This window comes from Oncorhynchus nerka, linkage group LG5 (genome assembly GCF_034236695.1).
Source record: "Oncorhynchus nerka isolate Pitt River linkage group LG5, Oner_Uvic_2.0, whole genome shotgun sequence".
NCBI classification, from domain to species: domain Eukaryota; kingdom Metazoa; phylum Chordata; class Actinopteri; order Salmoniformes; family Salmonidae; genus Oncorhynchus; species Oncorhynchus nerka.
Genome location: NC_088400.1, coordinates 9613181 through 9636884, shown reverse-complemented (window position 1 = coordinate 9636884; position 23704 = coordinate 9613181). Strand labels below are relative to the sequence as shown.

At 45.3% G+C, this 23704-nt stretch overlaps 1 protein-coding gene across 1 annotated transcript in view; it reads right to left on the bottom strand.

Annotated features, from left to right (window-relative positions):
* shtn3 (shootin 3) overlaps nucleotides 1–23704 on the bottom strand; it is a 31115-nt gene that overhangs the window by 4428 nt on the left and 2983 nt on the right. Inside the window, 12 exon segments of the mRNA XM_065018338.1 lie at nucleotides 319–333; nucleotides 785–900; nucleotides 2019–2092; nucleotides 2206–2236; nucleotides 2239–2364; nucleotides 2548–2701; nucleotides 4066–4212; nucleotides 10028–10122; nucleotides 12588–12669; nucleotides 13885–13982; nucleotides 14866–15028; nucleotides 16492–16586. Coding sequence (XP_064874410.1) covers nucleotides 319–333; nucleotides 785–900; nucleotides 2019–2092; nucleotides 2206–2236; nucleotides 2239–2364; nucleotides 2548–2701; nucleotides 4066–4212; nucleotides 10028–10122; nucleotides 12588–12669; nucleotides 13885–13982; nucleotides 14866–15028; nucleotides 16492–16586 — 1196 coding nt within the window.

Below are 23704 nucleotides of genomic sequence, written 5' to 3'. Positions count from 1 at the left end.
CATGGTGATTTTGTCAATCAATAGAATATACCGGTAAATGAAATGAAAGCGGCAGCCATGTGGTGTCTGTCAGTCTACACTGTGAGGTAATCCATGGACAATGTTACACAAAGAGAAATAGCCCCATGCCAAAAGCCAAACATGAGGACCGGTTTTAGTGAGAGATTAATAACAGAACTGCTATAATCCATCTCACTCTAGTACCATATGATGTGGATTATCCCTGTGATGTGGGGGTTAGCATGCTGTTTTGTTGTGATTTTAGGATCCCGAGAGACTTCCCTTTCACAAAATTGATGTAAAAGTCAATATACTCACTTTTACGGCAACTCTCTTTGGGGAGACAGTCAGTTGATTAAAAAACATGACATGGTTGGAGAAATAAGGGAGTAATCAGTTTGAGAACATTAAGTAGAGTCTATATTTCCACAGTTTGAGAACATTACGTAGTCTATATTTCCACAGTTTGAGAACATTACGTAGTCTATATTTCCACAGTTTGAGAACATTAAGTAGTCTATATTTCCACAGTTTGAGAACATTACGTAGTCTATATTTCCACAGTTTGAGAACATTACATAGTCTATATTTCCACAGTTTGAGAACATTAAGTAGAGTCTATATTTCCACAGTTTGAGGACATTAAGTAGAGTCTATATTTCCACAGTTTTAGAACATTACGTAGTCTATATTTCCACAGTGTGAGAACATTAAGTAGAGTCTATATTTCCACACTTTTCCAAGACAATTATTTAAACAAAACATGAACTGTTGACCTCTTCACCTTAGTATCTCCTCCCTTGACAGGCCTCAGAACCACTCCATGTTTAATCCTCTCCATCATCTCATTGACTGCCTTCACTTTGACGTCATTTGTACCTCCTTCTGCACCTCCTTCACCTCCTTCTACAAGACAAGGAGAGATGGATAATATTGTAAAGATGTGTGATTTTAAAATAAGAAATTCCTCAATTATGAATGATTATCTGAATCATATTCTCAGTGTTCTATATTATTCTGGCATGTGCAGATTTGATTCTCTGTGTTCTATATTATTCTGTCATGTGCAGATTTGATTCTCTGTGTTCTATATTATTCTGTCATGTGCAGATTTGATTCTCTGTGTTCTATATTATTCTGTCATGTGCAGATTTGATTCTCTGTGTTCTATATTATTCTGTCATGTGCAGATTTGATTCTCTGTGTTCTATATTATTCTGGCATGTGCAGATTTGATTCTCTGTGTTCTATATTATTCTGTCATGTGCAGATTTGATTCTCTGTGTTCTATATTATTCTGTCATGTGCAGATTTGATTCTCTGTGTTCTATATTATTCTGTCATGTGCAGATTTGATTCTCTGTGTTCTATATTATTCTGTCATGTGCAGATTTGATTCTCTGTGTTCTATATTATTCTGTCATGTGCAGATTTGATTCTCTGTGTTCTATATTATTCTGTCATGTGCAGATTTGATTCTCTGTGTTCTATATTATTCTGTCATGTGCAGATTTGATTCTCTGTGTTCTATATTATTCTGTCATGTGCAGATTTGATTCTCTGTGTTCTATATTATTCTGTCATGTGCAGATTTGATTCTCTGTGTTCTATATTATTCTGTCATGTGCAGATTTGATTCTCAGTGTTCTATATTATTCTGGCATGTGCAGATTTGATTCTCTGTGTTCTATATTATTCTGGCATGTGCAGATTTGATTCTCTGTGTTCTATATTATTCTGTCATGTGCAGATTTGATTCTCAGTGTTCTATATTATTCTGTCATGTGCAGATTTGATTCTCTGTGTTCTATATTATTCTGTCATGTGCAGATTTGATTCTCTGTGTTCTATATTATTCTGTCATGTGCAGATTTGATTCTCTGTGTTCTATATTATTCTGTCATGTGCAGATTTGATTCTCTGTGTTCTATATTATTCTGGCATGTGCAGATTTGATTCTCTGTGTTCTATATTATTCTGGCATGTGCAGATTTGATTCTCAGTGATTTGAAACCTACCAGGAGTTTGTTCCAACTTCGGGGATCCTCCCTTTGAACCCTTGGATGATTTCCTCATGATTGCAATCAGTGAGCTATTGAATGAAAAGAGTCAATTAAACTCAGTATGATTAGACAGATCGGTGGTTGGAGCATTCATCCCTCCATGCAAGCCTGTACACAACATAATAATAGCCTATTGTCTTACCTGAGGGGGTTGCATCGCGATGGGGGAGGGGTGGAGGAGGGGGAGGGGGTGGTGGTGGGGGTGGAGGCGGCTGGGGGACAGGGGCGGGGGGTGGGGCGATCCCTGGTTCAGGGCCTGGTGAGGGCTCAGTGCTCTTCTGGACCTGCAGCAGCTCTTGCACTAAAGATATAAAAGACAGTGTTAGATGAAGCCTGGGTCACCAGTCTTTTAACATGAGAAGATGGACAACTATCTATTCCACTGGTACTGCTGTAGACGTATTCTTTCACAAAGCTATAGGAATCAAATCTGTGGGTAACCCACAGTGTGATGTGATTGACAGCCCGTAGGTGTCTTCCTCACCTCTTTTCTCTAGGTCACGGTTCTTCTTCTCTACTTCCTGCAGACATCCCTCTGTCTCTCTCTTCTCCTCCTCCATCAGTTCCAGCTGGCTCTGCAGCTCTGCTATCTGCTGTTTCAGAGAGTACTCCTGTAGCTCAGCCTCCAGAGCCTTCACCTACATGGATATGAATGGAGATCCAGATTGAATATATTTCAGTTGGGGCCTCCCGGGTGGCGCAGTGGTTAAGGGCGCTGTACTGCAGCGCCAGCTGTGCTTCTTAACACAGCATGCATCCAACACGGAAGCCAGCCGCACCAATGTGTCGGAGGAAAAACCGTGCACCTGGCAACCTTGGTTAGCGTGCACTGCGCCCGGCCCGCCACAGGAGTCGCTGGTGCGCGATGAGTCAAGGATATCCCTACCGGCCAAGCCCTCCCTAACCCGGACGACGCTGGGCCAATTGTGCGTTGCCCCACGGACCTCCCGGTCAGTTGGACTGCGCAGAATCACTGATTTACAAAATCACCTTGCACCCAAAAAAAGCTTGTCTCTCAAATATTGTGTTTACATCCCTGTTAGTGAGCATTTCTCCTTTGGCAAGATAATCCATCCACCTGACAGGTGTGGCATATCAAGAAGCTGATTTAACAGCATGATCATTACACAGGTGCACCTTGTGCTGGGGACAATAAAAGGCCACTTTAAAATGTCCAGTTTTGTCACACAACACAATGCCACTGAGAGAGCATGCAATTGGCATTCTGACTGCAGGAATGCCGACCAGAGCTGTTGCCAGAGAATTTAACGTTAATTTCTACACTATAAGCCCAGGACTTCCATATCCGTGTTCTTCACCTTCGGAATGGTCTGAGGGGGAGTGCCGAGGACTGTTTCTGTTTGTAATAAAGATCAGCTTGTCTACATGGTGCTGAGAAAGATCAGTTACAGAAGCTAGATCTGTCAGACATATGTCTGTAATGTAGCCTGCTGTCTGTCTGTCTGTTGGTTGGTCTGTAGGAAAATATAATATACTGTCAGAGAGGGGAAGATGGTAGTTTATGATCGCTGCCAGATTAATTAGGGAGGAATCCTGTGGGCTGGACAGCTTCAAACAAACACCCATCATAGCCCCATGTCGTGTTGTGGGTACTGGGGGTGGAGATCTGAGAGGTGATGACTTTGCAGGTTTGGCCACAGCTGCAGTACAGCAACTGCTGCATGGGAAACCAGTGAGGGTAGTCAGACCATAGAGATATATACTGTATCTATCTAGGAGTCAGACTGGGACTGTGAGGCTTACCGTCTGGTGATGCTACCTATAACTGTAGTAGTCCTGTGAGGGAGGGAGGTAGTCAGTCAGACAGACAGACAGACAGACAGTCCGTCCGTCCATGACCTACCTTCTGGTGATGCTGCAGTCTCTCCTGCTCCAGAGTCTTGGTAACATTAGATATATACTGTATCTATCTCTATGAGTGAGTCAGGGACTCATAGTGGGGGTAGGATAGTCATACTGCGACAGTGGGACCTAGACCTACCTTCTGGTGATGCTGCAGTCTCTCCTGCTCCAGAGTCTTGGTAACATTAGCCACGTCCTCCAGAGCCTTGATCAGCTGAAGGCTGGGGTCAGCGTTCTGCAGCAGGATCATACTCTGTCTGTTAGCCTCTTTCTGCTTCACCAACATCTGGAGGAGGAGAGAGAAGGAGGGGACGAGGGAGGGGAGGGGGGAGGAGGAGGGGATGGAGGAAGGGAGGAGGGGAGGGAGTGAGGAAGGGAGGGAGTGAGGAAGGGAGAGAGGGGGAGGGAGGGAGGAGGGGAGAGAGTGAGGACGGGAGGAGGGGAGGGAGTGAGGAAGGGAGGGAGGGGGAGGAGGGGGAGGGAGGAGGGGAGGAGGGGAGAGAGTGAGGAAGGGAGGAGGGGAGGGAGTGAGGGAATGAGCAGGTGTTTTAAAAGACAACAGACCCAGGTTCTCTGGATATGGAAGCATTAGACTGTAGCATGAAGCAGGATATGGACGTATTAGACTGTAGCATGAAGCAGGATATAGAAGAGTTAAGACTGTAGCATGAAGCAGGATATGGAAGTATTAGACTGTAGCATGAAGCAGGATATGGAAGTATTAGACTGTAGCATGAAGCAGGATATAGAAGAGTTAAGACTGTAGCATGAAGCAGGATATGGCAGTATTAGACTGTAGCATGAAGCAGGATATAGAAGAGTTAAGACTGTAGCATGAAGCAGGATATGGAAGCATTAGACTGTAGCATGAAGCAGGATATGGAAGCATTAGACTGTAGCATGAAGCAGGATATAGAAGCATTAGACTGTAGCATGAAGCAGGATATGGAAGAGTTAAGACTGTAGCATGAAGCAGGATATTGAAGAGTTAGACTGTAGCATGAAGCAGGATATAGAAGCATTAGACTGTAGCATGAAGAAGGATAAAGAAGCATTAGACTGTAGCATGAAGCAGGATATGGACGTATTAGACTGTAGCATGAAGCAGGATATAGAAGAGTTAAGACTGTAGCATGAAGCAGGATATGGAAGTATTAGACTGTAGCATGAAGCAGGATATGGAAGTATTAGACTGTAGCATGAAGCAGGATATAGAAGAGTTAAGACTGTAGCATGAAGCAGGATATGGCAGTATTAGACTGTAGCATGAAGCAGGATATAGAAGAGTTAAGACTGTAGCATGAAGCAGGATATGGAAGCATTAGACTGTAGCATGAAGCAGGATATGGAAGCATTAGACTGTAGCATGAAGCAGGATATAGAAGCATTAGACTGTAGCATGAAGCAGGATATGGAAGAGTTAAGACTGTAGCATGAAGCAGGATATTGAAGAGTTAGACTGTAGCATGAAGCAGGATATAGAAGCATTAGACTGTAGCATGAAGAAGGATAAAGAAGCATTAGACTGTAGCATGAAGCAGGATATGGAAGAGTTAGACTGTAGCATGAAGCAGGATATAGAAGCATAAGACTGTAGCATGAAGCAGGATAAAGAAGCATTAGACTGTAGCATGAAGCAGGATATGGAAGAGTTAGACTGTAGCATGAAGCAGGATATAGAAGCATAAGACTGTAGCATGAAGCAGGATAAAGAAGCATTAGACTGTAGCATGAAGCAGGATATTGAAGAGTTAGACTGTAGCATGAAGCAGGATATAGAAGCATTAGACTGTAGCATGAAGCAGGATATAGAAGCATTAGACTGTAGCATGAAGCAGGATATGGAAGCATTAGACTGTAGCATGAAGCAGGATATGGAAGTATTAGACTGTAGCATGAAGCAGGATATGGAAGCATTAGACTGTAGCATGAAGCAGGATATAGAAGCATTAGAATGTAGCATGAAGCAGGATATGGAAGCATTAGACTGTAGCATGAAGCAGGATATCGAAGCATTAGACTGTAGCATGAAGCAGGATAAAGAAGCATTAGACTGTAGTGTGAAGCAGGATATAGAAGCATTAGACTGTAGCATGAAGCAGGATATAGAAGCATTAGACTGTAGCATGAAGCAGGATATAGAAGAGTTAAGACTGTAGCATGAAGCAGGATATTGAAGAGTTAGACTGTAGCATGAAGCAGGATATAGAAACATTAGACTGTAGCATGAAGAAGGATAAAGAAGCATTAGACTGTAGCATGAAGCAGGATATGGAAGAGTTAGACTGTAGCATGAAGCAGGATATAGAAGCATAAGACTGTAGCATGAAGCAGGATAAAGAAGCATTAGACTGTAGCATGAAGCAGGATATTGAAGAGTTAGACTGTAGCATGAAGCAGGATATAGAAGCATTAGACTGTAGCATGAAGCAGGATATAGAAGCATTAGACTGTAGCATGAAGCAGGATATGGAAGCATTAGACTGTAGCATGAAGCAGGATATGGAAGTATTAGACTGTAGCATGAAGCAGGATATGGAAGCATTAGACTGTAGCATGAAGCAGGATATAGAAGCATTAGACTGTAGCATGAAGCAGGATATGGAAGCATTAGACTGTAGCATGAAGCAGGATATCGAAGCATTAGACTGTAGCATGAAGCAGGATAAAGAAGCATTAGACTGTAGTGTGAAGCAGGATATAGAAGCATTAGACTGTAGCATGAAGCAGGATATAGAAGCATTAGACTGTAGCATGAAGCAGGATATAGAAGAGTTAAGACTGTAGCATGAAGCAGGATATAGAAGCATTAGACTGTAGCATGAAGAAGGATAAAGAAGCATTAGACTGTAGCATGAAGCAGGATATGGAAGAGTTAGACTGTAGCATGAAGCAGGATATAGAAGCATAAGACTGTAGCATGAAGCAGGATAAAGAAGCATTAGACTGTAGCATGAAGCAGGATATGGAAGAGTTAGACTGTAGCATGAAGCAGGATATAGAAGCATAAGACTGTAGCATGAAGCAGGATAAAGAAGCATTAGACTGTAGCATGAAGCAGGATATTGAAGAGTTAGACTGTAGCATGAAGCAGGATATAGAAGCATTAAACTGTAGCATGAAGCAGGATATAGAAGCATTAGACTGTAGCATGAAGCAGGATATGGAAGCATTAGACTGTAGCATGAAGCAGGATATGGAAGTATTAGACTGTAGCATGAAGCAGGATATGGAAGCATTAGACTGTAGCATGAAGCAGGATATAGAAGCATTAGACTGTAGCATGAAGCAGGATATGGAAGCATTAGACTGTAGCATGAAGCAGGATATCAAAGCATTAGACTGTAGCGTGAAGCAGGATAAAGAAGCATTAGACTGTAGCATGAAGCAGGATAAAGAAGCATTAGACTGTAGTGTGACGCAGGATATAGAAGCATTAGACTGTAGCATGAAGCAGGATATAGAAGCATTAGACTGTAGCATGAAGCAGGATATAGAAGAGTTAAGACTGTAGCATGAAGCAGGATATTGAAGAGTTAGACTGTAGCATGAAGCAGGATATAGAAGCATTAGACTGTAGCATGAAGAAGGATAAAGAAGCATTAGACTGTAGCATGAAGCAGGATATGGAAGAGTTAGACTGTAGCATGAAGCAGGATATAGAAGCATAAGACTGAAGCATGAAGCAGGATAAAGAAGCATTAGACTGTAGCATGAAGCAGGATATTGAAGAGTTAGACTGTAGCATGAAGCAGGATATAGAAGCATTAGACTGTAGCATGAAGCAGGATAAAGAAGCATTAGACTGTAGCATAAAGCAGGATATGGAAGAGTTAGACTGTAGCATGAAGCAGGATATGGAAGCAGTAGACTGTAGCATAAAACAGGATATGGAAGCAGTAGACTGTAGTATGAAGCAGGATATAGAAGCATTAGACTGTAGCATGAAGCAGGATATGGAAGCATTAGACTGTAGCATGAAGCAGGATATAGAAGCATAAGACTGTAGCATAAAGCAGGATATGGAAGAGTTAGACTGTAGCATGAAGCAGGATATGGAAGCAGTAGACTGTAGCATGAAACAGGATATGGAAGCAGTAGACTGTAGTATGAAGCAGGATATAGAAGCATTAGACTGTAGCATGAAGCAGGATATGGAAGCATTAGATTGTAGTATGAAGCAGGATATGGAAGCATTAGACTGTAGCATGAAACAGGATATGGAAGCAGTAGACTGTAGCATGAAGCAGGAAGTAAGCATGCGTTGTTTTTATATAAATGGTCAACAACCACAGCCAGCATTCTCCAGAGAACCCCCCTCTCCAGCCTCAGGCCAAGCAGCGTATCAGTACACACCACTACTGTGGCTGTGGTTCCCCCAAGAAAATGTGTGTCCTTCAAAGCATTGCTGAGTCTGTGCTGCTGCTGTCAGTCCCCAGACTAGGACTAATACTGTTGCTGCTGTCAGTCCCCAGACTAGGACTAATACTGTTGCTGCTGTCAGTCCCCAGACTAGGACTAATACTGTTGCTGCTGTCAGTCCCCAGACTAGGACTAATACTGTTGCTGCTGTCAGTCCCCAGACTAGGACTAATACTGTTGCTGCTGTCAGTCCCCAGACTAGGACTAATACTGTTGCTGCTGTCAGTCCCCAGACTAGGACTAATACTGTTGATGCTGCTGTCAGTCCCCAGACTAGGACTAATACTGTTGCTGCTGTCAGTCCCCAGACTAGGACTAATACTGTTGATGCTGCTGTCAGTCCCCAGACTAGGACTAATACTGTTTCTGCTGTCAGTCCCCAGACTAGGACTAATACTGTTGCTGCTGTCAGTCCCCAGACTAGGACTAATACTGTTGCTGCTGTCAGTCCCCAGACTAGGACTAATACTGTTGCTGCTGTCAGTCCCCAGACTAGGACTAATACTGTTGATGCTGCTGTCAGTCCCCAGACTAGGACTAATACTGTTGCTGCTGTCAGTCCCCAGACTAGGACTAATACTGTTGATGCTGCTGTCAGTCCCCAGACTAGGACTAATACTGTTGATGCTGCTGTCAGTCCCCAGACTAGGACTAATACTGTTGCTGCTGTCAGTCCCCAGACTAGGACTAATACTGTTGATGCTGCTGTCAGTCCCCAGACTAGGACTAATACTGTTGATGCTGCTGTCAGTCCCCAGACTAGGACTAATACTGTTGCTGCTGTCAGTCCCCAGACTAGGACTAATACTGTTGATGCTGCTGTCAGTCCCCAGACTAGGAGTTGATGCTAGTCCCCAGACTAGGACTAATACTGTTGCTGCTGTCAGTCCCCAGACTAGGACTAATACTGTTGATGCTGCTGTCAGTCCCCAGACTAGGACTAAAACTGTTGCTGCTGTCAGTCCCCAGACTAGGACTAATACTGTTGATGCTGCTGTCAGTCCCCAGACTAGGACTCCAAACATTTGGAGATGTTAGCTATCACACGTAGCCAAAGACAACAAACATTTGGAGATGTTATCTATCACACGTAGCCAAAGACAACAAACATTTGGAGATGTTAGCTATCACACGTAGCTAAAGACAACAAACATTTGGAGATGTTAGCTATCACACGTAGCCAAAGACTCCAAACATTTGGAGATGTTAGCTATCACACGTAGCCAAAGACTCCAAACATTTGGAGATGTTAGCTATCACACGTAGCCAAAGACAACAAACATTTGGAGTTGTTAGCTATCACACGTGGCCAAAGACAACAAACATTTGTACAAGTAATTTATTAACATGGTGATTTAAGATAATGGCACAGTACAGTGTCATTGTCCCAGTCTTCCCTTCCCTTGCCTGTCTGTCTGTCCCTCTATCTGTCTGTCTGTCTGTCCCTGTCTGTCTGTCCCTCTGTCTGTCCCTCTGTGTGTCTGTCTGTCTGTCTGTCTGCCTGCCTGCCTGCCTGCCTGTGCCTGTCTGTCTGTCTGTCTGTCTGTCTGTCTGTCTGTCCCTCTGTCTGTCTGTCCCTCTGTCTGTCCGTCTGTCCGTCTGTCTGTCTGTCTGTCTGTCTGTCTGTCTGTCTGTCTGTCTGTCTGTCTGTCTGTCAGTCAGTCTGTCTGTCTGTCTACCTCGTGGGCATACGTCTCAGCCTTCACCCTCAGGCTCTGCTCCAAATCCAGCTGCTCCTTCATCTCCTCAAACTCTGTAGTAGCCATCACAGACACTGAAGAGAGAGAGAGAGAGAGAGGAGAGAGATGAGAGAGAGAAATAGGGATTAAAGCATAACCACAGTAAAACAATAAAATATAGAAAGCCTGAAGCTGTTCCCAGATCACTGTAATATAGTAACAGCAGAGGAGAAAGAAGAGGGCCATCTGCTGTGTAGCCCCCTCTCTACCAGGATGAAGTCTCTGAGGGGGAGACCGTGGAGCAGTAGCATGCCCTCGACAGTTGATTAAGGATGGTGAGCAGTGTGTGTGTGTGTGTGTGTGTGTGTGTGTGTGTGTGTGTGTGTTGGGAGGGCCTGGTCTTTACAGGAAGACAGCCAGCTGCCAGCTACACAGCCACCCCCACATATATTACCTTATAGAAAGCTGACAGGAGTTTAGTACAGCTCTTGTGGCAGCGCCTCACAGATGCATATAAATCAATGCACACAATGTATCCCTCTATATACAGTATAACTGGTATTAAATGTAACTGTCCCGAAGGCTACTACACCACATTCCCTGGTCTATACATTCTGCACTACATATGATGAACAGCAGCCAACCAGAAACATATGAACACAGTGGGTCGTGTATAGACTGTCATGTACTGATATGAACACAGTGGGTCGTGTATAGACTGTCATGTACTGATATGAACACAGTGGGTCGTGGGTAGACTGTCATGTAACTCACCTCTATTGATATGAACACAGTGGGCCGTGTATAGACTGTCATGTACTGATATGAACACAGTGGGTCGTGTATAGACTGTCATGTACTGATGTGAACACAGTGGGTCGTGGATAGACTGTCATGTACTGATATGAACACAGTGGGTCGTGTATAGTCTGTCATGTACTGATGTGAACACAGTGGGTCGTGGATAGACTGTCATGTACTGATATGAACACAGTGGGTCGTGTATAGACTGTCATGTACTGATATGAACACAGTGGGTCGTGGGTAGACTGTCATGTACTGATATGAACACAGTGGGTCGTGTATAGACTGTCATGTACTGATATGAACACAGTGGGTCGTGTATAGACTGGCATGTACTGATATGAACACAGTGGGTCGTGTATAGTCTGTCATGGACTGATATGAACACAGTGGGTCGTGGGTAGACTGTCATGTACTGATATGAACACAGTGGTTCGTGTATAGACTGTCATGTACTGATATGAACACAGTGGGTCGTGGGTAGACTGTCATGTACTGATATGAACACAGTGGGTAGACTGTCATGTACTGATATGAACACAGTGGGTCGTGTATAGACTGTCATGTACTGATATGAACACAGTGGGTTGTGGGTAGACTGTCATGTACTGATATGAACACAGTGGGTCGTGTATAGACTGTCATGTACTGATATGAACACAGTGGGTCGTGTATAGACTGTCATGTACTGATATGAACACAGTGGGTCGTGGGTAGACTGTCATGTACTGATATGAACACAGTGGGTCGTGTATAGACTGTCATGTACTGATATGAACACAGTGGGTCTTGGGTAGACTGTCATGTACTGATATGAACACAGTGGGTCGTGTATAGACTGTCATGTAACTCACCTCTATTGATATGAACACAGTGGGTCGTGTATAGACTGTCATGTACTGATATGAACACAGTGGGTCGTGTATAGACTGTCATGTACTGATATGAACACAGTGGGTCGTGGGTAGACTGTCATGTACTGATATGAACACAGTGGGTCGTGTATAGACTGTCATGTACTGATATGAACACAGTGGGTTGTGGGTAGACTGTCATGTACTGATATGAACACAGTGGGTCGTGGGTAGACTGTCATGTACTGATATGAACACAGTGGGTCGTGTATAGACTGTCATGTACTGATATGAACACAGTGGGTCGTGTATAGACTGTCATGTACTGATATGAACACAGTGGGTTGTGGGTAGACTGTCATGTACTGATATGAACACAGTGGGTCGTGTATAGACTGTCATGTACTGATATGAACACAGTGTGTCGTGTATAGACTGTCATGTACTGATATGAACACAGTGGGTCGTGGGTAGACTGTCATGTACTGATATGAACACAGTGGGTTGTGGGTAGACTGTCATGTACTGATATGAACACAGTGGGTCGTGGGTAGACTGTCATGTACTGATATGAACACAGTGGGTTGTGGGTAGACTGTCATGTACTGATATGAACACAGTGGGTCGTGGGTAGACTGTCATGTACTGATATGAACACAGTGGGTAGTGGGTAGACTGTCATGTAACTCACCTCTATTGATATGAACACAGTGGGTCGTGTATAGACTGTCATGTACTGATATGAACACAGTGGGTTGTGTATAGACTGTCATGTACTGATATGAACACAGTGGGTCGTGTATAGACTGTCATGTACTGATATGAACACAGTGGGTCGTGGGTAGACTGTCATGTACTGATATGAACACAGTGGGTCGTGGGTAGACCGTCATGTAACTCACCTCTATTGAACCTCTTGATGGTCTTGCTTTGCTGCTCCATGGTTTTGTGAAGCTCCTTCATTTCAGCCTGCTCCTTCTCAGTCTACAAAAACATTCAGAGTGAAGCAGAAAGGCTGGTCAAACAGAAAAATCCAGATTTATGGTGCTTCAACACGACTGAGAATATAATACACTGAACAAAAATATAAACACAACATGTAAAGTGTTGGTCCCATGTTTCATGAGCTGAAATAAAACATCCCAGAAATGTTCCATACTGCACAAAAAGCTTATTTCTCTCAAATTTTGTACACAAATTTGTTTACATCCCTGTTAGTGAGCATTTTTCTCCTTTGCGAAGATAATCCATCCACCTGACTTCAAGAAATGGATTAAACAGCATGATCATTACACAGGTGCACCTTGTGCTGTGGACAATAAAAGGCCACTCTAAAATGTGCTGTTTTGTCACACAACAATGCCACATATGTCTCAAGATCTGAGGGAGCGTGCAATTGGCATGCTGACTAAAATAATGTCCACCAGAGCTGTTGACAGATAATTCAATGTTAATTTCTCTACCATAAGCCGCCTACAATGTCGTTTTAAAGAATTTGGCAGTACGTCCAACCGGCCTCACAACTGCAGACCAAGTGTAACCAAATCAGTCCAGGACCTCCACATCCAGCTTCGCCTGCGGGATGGTCTGACACGAGCCACCCGGACAGCTGATGAAACTGTGGGTTTGCATTTTAATCACCAAACATGTCACCCATTGAGCATGTTTGGGATGCTCTGGATCGACGTGTACGACAGCGTGTTCCGGTTCCCGCCAATATCCAGCAACTTTGCACAGCCATTGAAGAGGAGTGGGACAACATTCCACATGTCACAATAAACAGCCTGATCAACTCTAAGTGAAGCAGATGTGTCACGCTGCATGAGGCTAATGGTGGTCACACCAGATACTGACTGGTTTTCTGATCCACGCTCCTACCTTTTATTTTAAGGTGTCTGTGACCAACAGATGCATATCTGTATTCCCAGTCATGTGAAATCCATACATTAAGGCCCAAATAATGTATTTCAATTAACTGATTTCCTTATATGAACTCATTTATATTTTTGTTCAGTGTACATATCAAAATTATGAAAAATCTAGACAGATATTCTGCATTCAAACTTACATAGTATAATACAAGACCTCTCAGCAGCCCTCAGAATCCCGCCCCAAGCAGACAGAGACACTTTCTGTGCCTGTCTGAGACTGTCCTCCTGTGAGAGGTATTGATTTCCAGGCCTGGTAGTGGATACTCACCAGGGCTGTTAGCTCTTCAATCTGTCTCTGCTGCTCCTGAACCTGACAGGCGAGCCACTTCTTCTCCTCCAGCAGAGTGCTCACTGTCTCCTGCAGCTCTGGAGGGGAAGAAAGAGGTTCCTGGGTGACACGATGTGATGACATCTCTTCACTACATCTAATATTCTGACATACAGCTCTGTTACTTTAACATTTTAACATGGTTTATCTTGCTACTGGAAATACCATTAGAAAACAACAACAGAAAGATGAAACCTAATATGCTGTACAGGCACAACATAATTTCATTGCATTCAGTCCATTACCCCGTCAAGACAAATTGAGACAAAGGGTCGGATATAGTGTTGACCTGCTGTTGGTACTGTCTGTGTACGGGTCAGGGCTGGTGTCCTGTGTTCCGGTCTGTGTACGGGTCAGGTAGTTACCCGGTACTGTCTGTGTACAGGTCTGGTAGCTACCCGGTACTGTCTGTGTACGGGTCTGGTAGCTACCCGGTACTGTCTGTGTACGGGTCTGGTAGCTACCCGGTACTGTCTGTGTACGGGGCTGGTGTCCTGTGTTCCGGTCTGTGTATGGGTCTGGTAGGTACCCGGTACTGTCTGTGTACGGGTCTGGTAGGTACCCGGTACTGTCTGTGTACTGGTCTGGTAGCTACCCGGTACTGTCTGTGTACGGGTCTGGTAGCTACCCGGTACTGTCTGTGTACTGGTCTGGTAGGTACCCGGTACTGTTTGTGTACTGGTCTGGTAGGTACCCGGTACTGTCTGTGTACTGGTCTGGTAGCTACCCTGTACTGTCTGTGTACGGGTCTGGTAGCTACCCGGTACTGTCTGTGTACTGGTCTGGTAGGTACCCGGTACTGTCTGTGTACTGGTCTGGTAGGTACCCGGTACTGTCTGTGTACGGGTCTGGTAGGTACCCGGTACTGTCTGTGTACTGGTCTGGTAGCTACCCGGTACTGTCTGTGTACTGGTCTGGTACCTTTACCCTGCTGTTGGTACTGGCTGTACGGGTCAGGGCTGGTGTCCTGTGTGTCCGTCTCCTCTTCCAGAGGTATGCAGTCTGTGATACTAGGTAGCATCTCATCCAGACAGGGTCGAGACGACAGGCTCAGATACTTCAGCTTCCTGTTCTCACTGTTCAACTGTGGGACAAACAACACACACTGGATTATATATGATAAAGACAAATTATGTACAGCTGATAACAGAGGCCAATAGCACACAGAAACATACACTGATTTGGCATGTTGACTGTTATATTGTAAGATATGTATGTACTGTAGCCTACACGTCAATGGCTTATGGAAATAAACATTATACCTACAAACATGTAAAAATGCTTGTCTTTTTGAATCACCACCTCTTGGCAGGGCCCAGGAAGTAATGGTTTACCACTACTTAATTACTAAGCCAAGCAGTGTCAGTCTCTTACCTTGGTGGCAAGGGCCTCAACTACTAAGCCAAGCAGTGTCAGTCTCTTACCTTGGTGGCAAGGGCCTCAACTACTAAGCCAAGCAGTGTCAGTCTCTTACCTTGGTGGCAAGGGCCTCAACTACTAAGCCAAGCAGTGTCAGTCTCTTACCTTGGTGGCAAGGGCCTCAACTACTAAGCCAAGCAGTGTCAGTCTCTTACCTTGGTGGCAAGGGCCTCAACTACTAAGCCAAGCAGTGTCAGTCTCTTACCTTGGTGGCAAGGGCCTCAACTACTAAGCCAAGCAGTGTCAGTCTCTTACCTTGGTGGCAAGGGCCTCAACTACTAAGCCAAGCAGTGTCAGTCTCTTACCTTGGTGGCAAGGGCCTCAACTACTAAGCCAAGCAGTGTCAGTCTCTTGGTGGCAAGGGCCTGCCAAGTGTGCAAGGGCCTCAACTACTAAGCCAAGCAGTGGCAAGGGCCTCAGTGTCAGTCTTACCTTGGTGGCAAGGGCCTCAACTACTAAGCCAAGCAGTGTCAGTCTCTTTGGTGGCAAGGGCCTCAACTACTAAGCCAAGCAGTGTCAGTCTCTTACCTTGGTGGCAAGGGCCTCAACTACTAAGCCAAGCAGTGTCAGTCTCTTACCTTGGTGGCAAGGGCCTCAACTACTAAGCCAAGCAGTGTCAGTCTCTTACCTTGGTGGCAAGGGCCTCAACTACTAAGCCAAGCAGTGTCAGTCTCTTACCTTGGTGGCAAGGGCCTCAACTACTAAGCCAAGCAGTGTCAGTCTCTTACCTTGGTGGCAAGGGCCTCAACTACTAAGCCAAGCAGTGTCAGTCTCTTACCTTGGTGGCAAGGGCCTCAACTACTAAGCCAAGCAGTGTCAGTCTCTTACCTTGGTGGCAAGGGCCTCAACTACTAAGCCAAGCAGTGTCAGTCTCTTACCTTGGTGGCAAGGGCCTCAACTACTAAGCCAAGCAGTGTCAGTCTCTTACCTTGGTGGCAAGGGCCTCAACTACTAAGCCAAGCAGTGTCAGTCTCTTACCTTGGTGGCAAGGGCCTCAACTACTAAGCCAAGCAGTGTCAGTCTCTTACCTTGGTGGCAAGGGCCTCAACTACTAAGCCAAGCAGTGTCAGTCTCTTACCTTGGTGGCAAGGGCCTCAACTACTAAGCCAAGCAGTGTCAGTCTCTTACCTTGGTGGCAAGGGCCTCAGCATTTTCTCTGCAGGATTTTTCTATCTCCAGCTGAGTCTGCAGAACGCTCACCTCCTCGATCACCATTTGGGAAACTGGAATACAAAAAACATTACATTGCAGTTAGTTTTATTGTTTTATGGTACGATTTGACTCCTATTTTAAAGAATGAATGACTGACTGAATAAATGACTGACTGAATGAGAGGAAACATGTCTATTGTGTTACTCTATTTCCCCTTCTCCCTACTGAGCTATTCAGTTTCCCTCTATTTCCCCTTCTCCCTACTGAGCTATTCAGTTCCCTCTATTTCCCCTTCTCCCTACTGAGCTATTCAGTTTCCCTCTATTTCCCCTTCTCCCTACTGAGCTATTCAGTTCCCTCTATTTCCCCTTCTCCCTACTGAGCTATTCAGTTTCCCTCTATTTCCCCTTCTCCCTACTGAGCTATTCAGTTTCCCTCTATTTCCCCTTCTCCCTACTGAGCTATTCAGTTTCCCTCTATTTCCCCTTCTCCCTATTGAGCTATTCAGTTTCCCTCTATTTCCCCTTCTCCCTATTGATCTATTCAGTTTCCCTCTATTTCCCCTTCTCCCTACTGAGCTATTCAGTTTCCCTCTATTCCCCTTCTCCCTACTGAGCTATTCAGTTTCCCTCTATTTCCCCTTCTCCCTATTGAGCTATTCAGTTTCCCTCTATTTCCCCTTCTCCCTATTGAGCTATTCAGTTTCCCTCTATTTCCCCTTCTCCCTACTGAGCTATTCAGTTTCCCTCTATTTCCCCTTCTCCCTACTGAGCTATTCAGTTTCCCTCTATTTCCCCTTCTCCCTACTGAGCTATTCAGTTCCCTCTATTTCCCCTTCTCCCTACTGAGCTATTCAGTTTCCCTCTATTTCCCCTTCTCCCTATTGAGCTATTCAGTTTCCCTCTATTTCCCCTTCTCCCTACTGAGCTATTCAGTTTCCCTCTATTTCCCCTTCTCCCTACTGAGCTATTCAGTTTCCCTCTGTCTACAGACAGAACTGTAACAGGGTCCATGTGACATGCTAATGTAGCCAGATCGTGTTGCATTGGAGACCAGGAAGGCTCCGGCTCTTTTTTCATTGTAAATCATTAGTATTTCCTTTGGCTACTAAATACTCTAAATCAGATTAACTAAGGTCCATGTGGTTCCATTGAAAATGTAAGCTTATCCTGCATTTGTGCCAGTGGTAATTTTTTGTTTCAAAACAAAGGCTACAGTGCTTAAAATGCTCTTAGATTTGTTTGGGGGGGTTGCTGTTGTTGTCAGGAAAAGAGGTGCAATCATTCTCCCATATGCACATACACATTGCATATTGGCACACCCAGAACACCCAGATGTCCATCATTTGTTAACTATTGAAATGCTCCTTAGTTTACAGTGTCTATACTACTACAGTACAACTGGCCCCTCAAGGGAGAATCTGGTTTCATCCGTTTCATCGTGACACCAATCCAACTAGGGATACAACAGCCTACCTAGTCTGCTACCGAGTCTGCTACCTAGTCCGCTACCTAGTCCGCTACCTACTCCGCTACCTAGTCCGCTACCTACTCCGCTACCTAGTCCGCTACCTACTCCGCTACCTAGTCCGCTACCTAGTCCGCTACCGAGTCCGCTACCGAGTCCGCTACCTAGTCCGCTACCGAGTCCGCTACCTAGTCCGCTACCTAGTCCGCTACCTACTCCGCTACCTAGTCCGCTACCTACTCCGCTACCTAGTCCGCTACTCCGCTACCTAGTCCGCTACCTACTCCGCTACCTAGTCCGCTACCTACTCCGCTACCTAGTCCGCTACCTAGTCCGCTACCTAGTCCGCTACCGAGTCCGCTACCGAGTCCGCTACCGAGTCCGCTACCTAGTCCGCTACCTAGTCCGCTACCTACTCCGCTACCTAGTCCGCTACCTAGTCCGCTACCTAGTCCGCTACCTACTCCGCTACCTAGTCCGCTACCTACTCCGCTACCTAGTCCGCTACCTACTCCGCTACCTACTCCGCTACCTAGTCCGCTACCTAGTCCGCTACCTACTCCGCTACCTAGTCCGCTACCTACTCCGCTACCTAGTCCGCTACCTACTCCGCTACCGAGTCCGCTACCTACTCCGCTACCTAGTCCGCTACCTACTCCGCTACCTAGTCCGCTACCTACTCCGCTACCTAGTCCGCTACCTACTCCGCTACCTAGTCCGCTACCTACTCCGCTACCGAGTCCGCTACCTAGTCCGCTACCTAGTCCGCTACCTACCTACCTACTCCGCTACCTACTCCGCTACCTAGTCCGCTACCTAGTCCGCTACCTAGTCCGCTACCTACTCCGCTACCTAGTCCGCTACCTAGTCCGCTACCTAGTCCGCTACCTACTCCGCTACCTAGTCCGCTACCTACCCGCTACCTAGTCCGCTACCTAGTCCGCTACCTACTCCGCTACCTAGTCCGCTACCTACTCCGCTACCTAGTCCGCTACCTAGTCCGCTACCTACTCCGCTACCTAGTCCGCTACCTACTCCGCTACCTACTCCGCTACCGAGTCCGCTCCTAGTCCGCTACCTAGTCCGCTACCTAGTCCGCTACCTAGTCCGCTACCTACTCCTAGTCCGCTACCTAGTCCGCTACCTAGTCCGCTACCTACTCCGCTACCTAGTCCGCTACCTACTCCGCTACCTAGTCCCTAGCTACCTAGTCCGCTACCTACTCCGCTACCTAGTCCGCTACCTACTCCGCTACCTAGTCCGCTACCTACCTCCGCTACCTAGTCCGCTACCTCCGCTCCGCTACCTAGTCCGCTACCTAGTCCGCTACCTAGTCCGCTACCTACTCCGCTACCTAGTCCGCTACCTACTCCGCTACCTAGTCCGCTACCTACTCCGCTACCTAGTCCGCTACCTAGTCCGCTACCTAGTCCGCTACCTAGTCCGCTACCTACTCCGCTACCTAGTCCGCTACCTAGTCCGCTACCTAGTCCGCTACCTAGTCCGCTAAACTCCCCCTCTGTGTTTATTCATGTACTATATTGTTCCGTTGCAACAAAAAAAAAACATCTTAACGCAATATTCAAAATGTTCATGCTTTTCATTCATTTTAACTAGGCAAGTCAGTTAAGAACAAATTCTTATTTTCAATGACGGCGTAGGAACAGTGAGTTACCTGCCTGTTCAGGGGCAGAACGACAGCTTTGTACCTTGTCAGCTCGGGGATTTGAACTTGCAACCTTTCGGTTACTAGTCCAACGCTCTAACCACAAGGCTACCCTGCCGCCCCATTTGCTCTAATGCCTTCTGAACACACATGCCTCTGCATATTATACCCAGCTTGATTACACCATATTTGCAAAGCAGTAGGTCGATCCTAACCCTGATGTCTGACACTGAGCATGCATGAGTCCCTGAGTATTCTGGGAAAGGGGATCGAAGATTCTGCTTGTTATTACGCTTAGGAGCAGTAGGAAAGTTCTGCAGCACACACACATGACTACAGGCTGATCTCTATAGCTGTCCTGTGGTTAAACTACTCCTCTCTGACTCCCTGGATAGTCTCCACGTCCAGTATTTCTGTAATGAGACTAGAGGAAGAGCAGAGCTGGAGGGGCTGTGTGTCTGTATTGTGGTAGAGATTCTAGGTCAATAACTCCTCTATGCTTAATGCTCCATGAACTGAATGTTGACTCCAAAAACCTGCCTTTAACATGGTGTCATATACTCTGTGGAGGAGCGCTGAGCAAGTAATCGTGTCCCAAAGGGCACCCTATTCCCTACTTAGAGCAACTACTTTAGATAGGGCCCTATTCCCTACATAGAGCACTACTTTAGATAGGGCCCTATTCCCTACATTGAGCACTACTTTAGATAGTGCCCTATTCCCTACATTGAGCACTACTTTAGATAGGGCCCTATTCCCTACATAGAGCACTACTTTAGATAGGGCCCTATTCCCTACATAGAGCACTACTTTAGATAGGGCCCTATTCCCTACATAGAGCACTACTTTAGATAGGGCCCTATTCCCTACATAGATCAACTACTTTAGATAGGGCCCTATTCCCTACATAGAGCACTACTTTAGATAGGGCCCTATTCCCTACATAGAGCACTACTTTAGATAGGGCCCTATTCCCTACATAGAACACTACTTTAGATAGGGCCCTATTCCCTACATAGAGCACTACTTTAGATAGGGCCCTATTCCCTACATAGATCAACTACTTTAGATAGGGCCCTATTCCCTACATAGAGCACTACTTTAGATAGGGCCCTATTCCCTACATAGAGCACTACTTTAGATAGGGCCCTATTCCCTACATAGAGCACTACTTTAGATAGGGCCCTATTCCCTACATAGAGCACTACTTTAGATAGGGCCCTATTCCCTACATAGAGCACTACTTTAGATAGGGCCCTATTCCCTACATAGATCAACTACTTTAGATAGGGCCCTATTCCCTACATAGAGCACTACTTTAGATATATTCCCTACATAGGCACTACTTTAGATAGGGCCTATTCCCTACATAGAGCACTACTTTAGATAGGGCCCTATTCCCTACATAGATCAACTACTTTAGATAGGGCCCTATTCCCTACATAGATCACTACTTTAGATAGGGCCCTATTCCCTACATAGAGCACTACTTTAGATAGGGCCCTACTCCCTACAATGAGCACTACTTTAGATAGGACCTATTCCCTACAACGAGCACTACTTTTGATCAGGACCCTGGGAATAGGATGCCATTTGGGACACAGACAGTGACTTACTCAAGAGCTTCTCTACAGAGGGAACATAATCTTATCATAGACATTGTACTGTAGGGGAAATATGAGCCTGCTTCCCGTTTCCCCTACAGACACCAAGCACTTACCGCTGTCAGGTGGGAGAGGAGGTAAGCTAGGCCAATCAGCAGGGACATTTGCAGCGTCATGCTAGCTCGCTGCCTCAGAGAAGTACAGAACCAATGCTGCAGGCCTGAGTCTGCTTGTTTGTCAGCGACGAGGTCTTGTAAGTATTATTGTTGTTTGAACGTAAATCAGCCAACTTTTGGTCCTAGCAAAGCAAATAGCTATAGCCTATACTTTCAGGACTATAGAACATAATCTCAATCTTCAGAGATTATATAGCCAATGGTAATTGTATGATCAATTGTAGTTACTAATATCTCTTGTTTTAAGTGCATGTCAACTTGAAATTATATTTTAAAAGCTTATTTCCCCATATCATATTGACTTGAGTATAATGTACCTATAAAATATACAGTATCACTCTGAGTGAAGGGCCACAATAGAATAGATGCCAGACTGGAACACAGGAGCAGCCCCTCTCTTTCTCTAGTAATGAATCATTCATAATTGAGGATTTGAATAATGCAGCGAAATAACACGAGGTGTTGGCGTGGTGACTTGTGGTTCTCATCGGAGATGAATGAATGCCGACCACAGCAGGGGACAGGGGAGAGACACAGTCCCCCTGATGATTATAATAAGACCTGGTAATAACACGTTTTAGACACTATTGTTCTCGTGGCCCTGGCTGTAGGCTCCTATGGTGTCTAGGTGTGTACAGTCATAATTCAGAGCAACCTGTCTTTGATGAGCTATTGTTTAGGTTAAAGGCCAGCAAAACGAAATAGGTTACGTCTCTGTTTAAAGTCTGTCTGTACCTGTCTGGGAAGCTGAAACCGGTCAGCGGAATTGGTCCCAGCTTGGTTGAGGAGAGAGACAAACATCTAACATCTAACTTTATTAGGTTATGTAAGAAAAATGTTTTAATGCAGCACATCAAAAGGTAAACATTTCTTACATGATTTACCGATCCTACGAGAATCAAGCAGGAGCATTTCTTACATGATTTACCGATCCTACGAGAATCAAGCAGGAGCATTTCTTACATGATTTACCGATCCTACGAGAATCAAGCAGAATCAATTTACCGCAGGAATCAAGCATTTCTTACATGATTTACCGATCCTACGAGAATCAAGCAGGAGCATTTCTTACATGATTTACCGATCCTACGAGAATCAAGCAGGAGCATTTCTTACATGATTTACCGATCCTACGAGAATCAAGCAGGAGCATTTCTTACATGATTTACCGATCCTACGAGAATCAAGGAGGAGCATTTCGGGACCTTGACTGGTAACGATCCAGCCAACCATCTGAACAAAATGCCGATGACGTAGCCTATAATACAACATTGCCAAAAGACAGCTAGCTGAAAGCTGTGAGAACATAGCACAACAACCCCTGTCATACTAACACTTTAAACCTACAGTATACTGTAGCTGTGAACGTTGAGCGATTATTATCTTTCTTACCTCGCATAATGAAATCAGGCAGTCTGTCAGCGCTCCAGAACTCAACCCTGTAACCTTGTTCCTTACCAAATCAATTGTTAATGGAGCTACTGTGGTATTTTATTACATGTTGCTAGGAAGAACTGGGCAGGGTCGCCAAAACACAAATCCATGACTATGGTTGGCCGAAGGTCTGAGTAGTCATGGAAACTGAGATACCTTCTTACACACACCCATTCAGGAGCCGGTTTGGAGAGGCGGTCATCACCAGAGGGGTGTGTAGAGAGGTGTGAGGAAAGGTAATGTGTGTAACGGTCCTACCCCCCCCCCCCCCCCCCCCACTCCATCTCTTACACCGCTGCTACTCTCTGTTGTTATCATCTACTCATAGTCACTTTAATAACTCTACCTACATGTACATATTACTTCAACTAACCGGTGCCCCAGCACATTGACTCTGTACCGGTAGCTCCCTGTATATAGTCTCCACATTGACTCTGTACCGGTAGCTCCCTGTATATAGTCTCCACATTGACTCTGTACCGGTAGCTCCCTGTATATAGTCTCCACATTGACTCTGTACCGGTACCCCCTGTATATAGTCTCCACATTGACTCTGTACCGGTAGCTCCCTGTATATAGTCTCCACATTGACTCTGTACCGGTAGCTCCCTGTATATAGTCTCCACATTGACTCTGTACCGGTAGCTCCCTGTATATAGTCTCCACATTGACTCTGTACCGGTAGCTCCCTGTATATAGTCTCCACATTGACTCTGTACCGGTAGCTCCCTGTATATAGTCTCCACATTGACTCTGTACCGGTAGCTCCCTGTATATAGCCTCCACATTGACTCTGTACCGGTAGCTCCCTGTATATAGTCTCCACATTGACTCTGTACCGG